The 6,856-nt window shown below is 62.7% G+C and overlaps 1 protein-coding gene across 1 annotated transcript in view; it reads right to left on the bottom strand.

Moving 5' to 3' along the window:
- Window positions 1-3,753: 3,753 nt before the first annotated feature.
- Window positions 3,754-6,856, bottom strand: part of LOC108504889 (PCTP-like protein) — a 6,539-nt gene continuing 3,436 nt past the window's right edge. Inside the window, exons 2-6 of the mRNA XM_017830402.1 lie at window positions 5,961-6,108; window positions 5,753-5,856; window positions 5,543-5,660; window positions 5,259-5,311; window positions 3,754-4,648 (exon numbers count right to left, since the gene is read on the bottom strand). Of these exons, the coding sequence (XP_017685891.1) occupies window positions 4,436-4,648; window positions 5,259-5,311; window positions 5,543-5,660; window positions 5,753-5,856; window positions 5,961-6,108 (636 nt within the window). The 3' untranslated portion in view covers window positions 3,754-4,435. The remainder of the gene's footprint in view (window positions 4,649-5,258; window positions 5,312-5,542; window positions 5,661-5,752; window positions 5,857-5,960; window positions 6,109-6,856) is intronic.

Raw genomic sequence — 6,856 nt, 5'->3', positions numbered from 1 at the left:
GCTGAGGTCTGTGGTTTGAGCAGGAGGGATGGAGCAACGGGTGCTGGCAGTGCTGGTGACAGATGATGTGTCACCATTTCCATCCTGCCCTGCTGGAGGCATTGGCACCAGTGAAGTGCTGAGTGGGGCCAGATCCTGGCTCACCGCTGTTGAGCCCCCAGCAGCACCTCCAGAGACAGAATTCCAGGATGGGTCAGGTTGGAAGGGACCACAACGCCTCCCTGCCCAGCAGGGCCATCCCAGAGCACATGGCACAGGATTGTGTCCAGACAGCTCTGCAAGATCTCCAGTCAGGAGACTCCACACCCTCTCTGCTCTCTCTCCAGGGCTGGGTCACTGCCCAGCAAAGTTCTTCCTCCTGTCCAGCTGCAACTTCCCGGGCATCAGTTCCTGCCCGTTCCTCTTGGGCCATTGCTGGGCCCCCCGAGCAGAGCCTGCTCCAGCCTCTGCCCCCTCCCTGCAGCCCCTGACACACCCTGGGGAGGGCCCCTCTCAGGCTCTGCTCTGGAGGCTGAACAGCCCCAGCTCCCTCAGCCTTTGCTGCTCCCAGAGCTGCTCCATCCCTTGGGCATCTCTGCAGCCTGCGCTGGCCCCGCTGCAGGAGCTCCCTGGCCCTGCTGTGCTGAGGAGCCTGAGCTGGGCCCAGCCCTGCAGATGTGCCTGCCCAGGGCTGGGCAGAGGGGCAGGATCCCCTCCCTGACCTACCAGCCCCACTTTCTGCAGCACAGGTTTCAAAGCCTCTGCCAGGGTTTGCCATCCTGCTGATGGGATCTATATTTAGACAGCAGCATCCTTGGGCAGAGGTAGAGAGCCCTGTCCTGGCTGTGATGTTCACAGAGCAGGAAGGTCTTGCCTGCTCCCTGGAAGAGGCAGATGGGCAGGATCAGAAAACACCCCTAGGGCTGAGGGATTGGGCTTTGGGAAGATGCTGGCAAGGGCTGGAGGAAGCTAACATCAAAGTGAAGGTTAGATCCTTCCAGGGTAAAGGCCTGTGTGGTCCTTCCCCTTTCCAGGCAGTACCCAGGATGACACTGTCCCTCAAGGTCCACGTGTCCAGATGCTCATCCATCCATCTCTTTATCCATTCTTCCCTCCCTCCCTCCCTCCCTTGCTCCCTCCCTTCCTCTCTCTCCCTCCCCCCTTCCTCCTTGTCTTTTTCTAGCCATCCATCCATCGATCCATCCATTGATCCATCCATCCATCCACCCCTAGCCATCAGCTTTCACTGCACCCTGGAGCAGCTTTTGCTTTTCCTTCAGCCCTGCCCATGCTGGATCGTGCTGGGGGATGTGTGGGGTGATGGTGGGAGCATCTCTTGGGAGCAGGCCGGGGTGAGGGACACTCAAAGCTCATACCTAGAGGGTAAATGTCACATTTAACAGCTGGAAATGTGGGGTCTGAGCCTGGGGGCTTTGCCAGGGCACAGCTGAGAGCTGAGCCCCAGGGAGGGCTTGGTGGAGGAGTGGGGAGGGGGAAGCTTGAAGTCGTTGGGCTTGGAAACCTGCTGGATCTCTCCAGCAAGAACCCAGCTGAAGGTCAGTCCATGAGGTAAGAGGGCCTGCAGGGGGGCTCCTTGCTGAGCTGAGGGTCCCGGTGTGGGTGGTGGGGCCAAGGGCTGCCCAAGACCTACCCATGAGCTCAGGAGGTGCAAATCAGGAGATCCAGGGATGGAGTCACATCCTCCCCCAGCCAGGGCACGTTGGACACAGCGTGTGGCCAGGACGGGGGGGGGGCCCATGCCACGCTGCCCCTGCCCCCCATCCATCAGGGCTGACATCACTGCCTCCGGGCTAATCTCTCGTCCAGCAGCAGCTTCCCGTTTCCTTTCCAATCTCTGCGCGCGGGCGGCTCCTCTCCGCTCGGGGCCAGGCAGGAAAAGCCGTCCAGCTGGGCTGTCCTGCTGGGCTGCAGCCCCCACATGCCTGGCCCTCGCCCCACTGGGCCGTGGGCCACCCGCTCCCCCAGAATCCCCAGGAGGCACCCGGGGGGGCTCGGAGCCCCCCACACCCTGCCTGCCCCTTCCCTCGCTCGGGACACCAGTGCCCGGCCCCCTTCCTGTTTGTGCCACAGGAAACCCGGCAGTGGCACATCAATCGGAAAGAAATCCCCGCACTGGAGCTGCTGGTGAGGCAGCCCCCCGCCTCCCCAGCCCCCCGAATTTCACCTTGCTCCCTGGCCAGGGTGATGCTGGGGGCCGGGAGCTCTGCTACAGCTCAATGCTGGATGTGGACCTGTGTCCCTGCCACCCCAGTAGCCCTTCTTCTCCCCGTGCCACCACCATTCCGGTCATTTTGGGCCACATCCTGGGCTGAGGTGTCACCCATCCCGGCACAGCATTCCCTGGGGCTGGCTGGGGAGCAGGGACTCCCCTCCGGGCTCTCGGTGCTCAGGCAGCAGCTCCTCACACCCACTCAGGGCTGGCTAAAAATAACCCCACGGCAGAGCTGCAGCCTGATCCTGCAGAGAAACATCCGGGGAATGAGGTGGGATGAGGCTGCTTCCTGCAGGACTGGGGCTGTCAGGGGTGGTCTTCACCCCATTACCCCGAACCCTCGGGATGCCAGCGGGCTCTGCCCCATGAGGGTGTTTAATGCCCTTGCTCCGGCCGCAGAGCTTTTCAAAGTGTTTTGGGGGCGATTTGGGATTGAGATATGTGTTTTCACAGGTAAAATCGTCCCTGCTGAGGGTGCCCTCCGTCTGCCACCATGGTGGGAGCAGCATGAGGAATGGGGGCTGCTCCCCTCGCCAGGAACCCGGAGCACCGGGAGGAGGGAGCTGCACATCTGCTGTCCTTGGGTTTTCCTCGTTTTCCTTGTGGAGGCGGCCGTGCAGCCAGCCCAGCTGCAAGCCGTGGGAGCCGACTGTCCCGACAGCCAGGACCTCCTGTCCCCTCCCCAGCACTCTGTATGTGAGTGATGTCCCCCTGAGGCAGCACAGGGGACGTAACATGACCTAAGGGAGTGGCTAAAGGGGGAACAGCGAACATCCACACCCGGGATGCTGGAGTGGGTGTCTGGATGAATCGGAAAGGCTCCAGGTGTGGGGAAAGCATGGACAGGCCAGTGGCACTCAAAACTCACAGCAGGTCAGGGGGACCAGTGAGCACGAGCCAGGTCAGAGAGGCCCCAAAAGCCACAGAGGCAGGGTCTCAGCAGGGACATCCTTGCGGGAGGCAGGTGGCTCTGGGCAGGCTGCAAGCCCTGGGTGCTGCCAGGGGGTTGTCCCACACCACTGCCTCGACTGTCCCCCATGTGCTGGCTGTGTGACATCCTGGCCATGTCCCCCAGTTTTTACCTTGTGGGACAGATCTGGAGCTGAGCAAGCCAGCACCATCATCAGTGATGGCCCCATTTGCAGGAGCCCAGCAGCCACAGGCAGCCTCGGAGTGTGGGGGCGAATAGTGGGTGGAAAATCCCTCATCTGTCAGCGTATTCCCACAGCAGTGTCTGTCTAGACCAACTTCCCGTTGGTGGGAGCTGCCCCGTGCCCACACAGCCTCACCCACGCACATGCAGGGGTGCAGAGCCCGGCATCCGTCTGTCCTGCCCTGCCGTGGCCACCCCGCTCCCTGCTGAGGGTCACCCCGGGCTGCTGGATGGACCAACCCTCCTGTCCCACCCACACCAAGCACCTGCACAGCCTCTGGGTGGGCTCGGTGCCAACCTCATCCCGTGCCAGCCCGACGCTCTCTCGCACACACACCAACCCCTTTATTGTTGTGCCAGAAACCACAGCAGCGGCAAACACCGGGAGAGTGGGGACACAGGCTGCCCAAGCCCCCACTGCCAGGACAAGCCCCCCCAAACACCACCTGAGGGAGGGGTCCCCAGAGCCAGCTGGGCTAGAGCCAGCCTGCAGAGGTGAGCCTGGCACTCAGGAGAGGACCTGGGAGGGCTCCCTGAGGTGAAGGGGTCACACAAAGGCTGGTGGGGCTGCAGTGGGTCCAGCCTGACCTTGGCTGTGGCAGACCTTGGGCCAGAGCGGGTCAATCTAAGCCCTGTGCTGCTGCAAAGCCTGAGCAGAGCCCCCACAGCCCCCCACTTCTGGACCTTTGAGGGACACCCCTAGAAGATCTTAACATGGGAGAGGCATATCCTGATGCCAGGAAAGCTTCTATTCACTCCGTGAAGGGTTCCCCCATCTTGCTCTGCCCAGCCTCTCCTTGGGGCACCCACTCCCACTGCCAGCACTACCTCCTGCGGGGACATCTCCATGGGCACAGGGGGCACCAGGGTGCCCATCCTCCCTCTTTCCAGCATTTTGTGACTCAGATTCCCATGAGACAGCACCCTGCTGCCCGGGTAGGGGGGTCTACGATGGAGTTGGAGAGCAGATCTGCCTATTGGGGGGCATGGGGCCAAATTCCCACCCGTGCCCCCTGGCTGCCAAGCCTCGGTCATGAGGGTGTCCCCCTGCAAGAGCCTGTGGAAAGGGCTCAGGCCTCGTGGTCACTGGTGCTCAGGTGGTCCTCGGACAGCCCCGTCTCGTCGATGTTCTCCAGGGAGTCGGCGTGCTGCACCGAGAGCTCGGCCAGGCTCACGCTGGGCAGGGTGTTCTGCTCCGGGTACACCCAGGGCTTGTACTCGGGGTCGTGCTTGCGTTTCCACTCCGGGTACTTCAGCCCAGCCTTGTAGATCTTCTTCATGGCCTGCGGGCAGAGTGGATCTGGGGATGGAGCCCTGGCTCCCAGCTCCCCCACTGCTGGTTTTTGGGGGTGTTGGGAGGGGATGTGGGCCTGGCTTGGAGCACACAGCCCCAGCAGCATGCCCAGTGTCACCCAGCACCCATCCTGTGTATCACCCAGGACACATCCTGTGAGCCCTGGTCACCCAGCACCTGTCCTGGGAGCCGTGGGTCACCCAGCACCCATCCTGTGTGCCACCCAGGACACATCCTGTGAGCCCTGGTCACTCAGCACCCGTCCTGGGAGCCCTGGGTCACCCAGCACCCCTTCTGTGAGCCTTGGTCACCCAGTATCCATCCTGTGTGTCACCCAGGATACATCCTGTGTGTCACCTTGGGTACATCCTGTGAGCTCTGGGTTACCCAGTACCCGTTCTGTGAGCCCTCGGATACCCAGTACCTGTCTCATGAGCTCTGGGTCACCTAGGACCTGTCCTGTGAACCGTGTGTCACCCAGCACCCATTGTGTGGGCCCTGGGTCATCCACCACCCATCCTGCCCCTACCCAGGGGCTCTTAGGGGCAGCTCATCCCTGCTGCCTGTGCATCCCACTACCAGCCATGCACCCTGCTTACCTTCGGTGCCACAAACTGGGAGACACGGTTCACCACCCACTTTGGCAGCGACCCTGCAAGAGCCCAAAGCCCCGTCACTCAGGCAAGCAGGGCCAGCCCCAGGGGAGGCACCGTGAGCCTGCAGTGCTCCGTGCCAGCCTGAGCAACCCCAGGGCTGGTGGGGGAGGGACCCCCCTCTTCCTTGGGTTGTCCCCACTCCCCAGAGCCCAGGTGATGGAGAGCCAGCGGGTGAGCTCTGGGGGCACACTGGGCACGGTGCCTCCTCCCCTCCCACTGGCACTCACCACGAGGGTCCACCTGGGTGAGGTAATAGAGGACACAGGCGCCGGCGCCGTTGGCCTTGATCAGGTAACCCGTCTGCAGGGACACAGCCCTCACGAAATCCTTCCGGGGTGGGTAATTCTGCAGAGAGATCCCGTGCCCCTCAGAGCCTGCCCAGCCCTGCCTGTGCCTGCTGGCACCCCTGCCAGGACCGGGGGCAGTGGGGGGCTCACCGGGTGCTTGACGCTGTAGTTGATGATCATGTAGTCGTTGCCCAGGGGCAGCCAGGAGCGCAGGGTGACGAAATCCCGGTTCTTCAGGGGGCTGGGGCACTTCCCTGCGGGCAGGGAACAGTTACACCGCCAGCCCCACGGCCCCACACGCGCTCACAGGGCTGTGGGGCTGGGCAGGGGGAGTCTCCAGGGGCTGGGGGCTGCTCACAGGAGTAGTATCCGACGTCAGCGTTGACGGTGAGGCGCCCGATGTCGTAGGTCTCGATCATGTTGGAGTCCCATTTCTTGCGGTAGCTGGTGTCGTGCAGCACATCGTAGAGGGTCTCGGCAGGGACATCCTTGCAGGAGATGCGGGTCTGTGGGGAGACAGGCAGGGGGTCAGCACTCAAGCCCAGACCATGGAGCTGGTGGGCATTGGTGTGTCCCTGTGGGCAGTGATGTGTCCGGGTGGGCAGTGATGTGTCTGTGTGTGCAGTGGTGTGTCCCTGTGGGCAGTGATGTGTCCGGGTGGGCAGTGATGTGTCTGTGTGTGCAGTGGTGTGTCCCTGTGGGCAGTGGTGTGTCTCTCTAGGCAGTGGTGTGTCCCTCTAGGCAGTGGTGTGTCCCTATGGGCAGTGGTGCGTCCGGGTGGGCAGTGGTGTGTCCATGTGGGCAGTGGTGTGTCCCTGTGGGCAGTGATGTGTCCGGGTGGGCAGTGGTGTGTCCCTGTGGGCAGTGGTGTGTCCATGTGTGCAGTGGTGTGTCCCTATGGGCAGTGGTGCGTCCGGGTGGGCAGTGGTGTGTCCATGTGGGCAGTGGTGTGTCCCCCTAGGCAGTGGTGTGTCCCCGTGGGCAGTGGTGTGTCCATGTGTGCAGTGGTGTGTCCATGTGGGCAGTGGTGTGTCCCCGTGGGCAGTGGTGTGTCCCTCTAGGCAGTGGTGTGTCCCTATGGGCAGTGGTGTGTCCGTGTGGGCAGTGGTGTGTCCCTGTGGGCAGTGGTGTGTCCCTATAGGCAGTGGTGTGTCCCTGTGGGCAGTGGTGTGTCCTTGTGGGCAGTGGTGTGTCCCTCTAGGCAGTGGTGTGTCCCTATGGGCAGTGGTGTGTCCCTGTGGGCAGCGGTGTGTC

This window comes from Lepidothrix coronata, unplaced genomic scaffold (assembly GCF_001604755.1).
Source record: "Lepidothrix coronata isolate B3197 unplaced genomic scaffold, Lepidothrix_coronata-1.0 Scaffold178, whole genome shotgun sequence".
Classification (NCBI taxonomy): Eukaryota; Metazoa; Chordata; class Aves; order Passeriformes; family Pipridae; genus Lepidothrix; species Lepidothrix coronata.
This window is presented reverse-complemented; position numbering and strand designations above follow the sequence as displayed.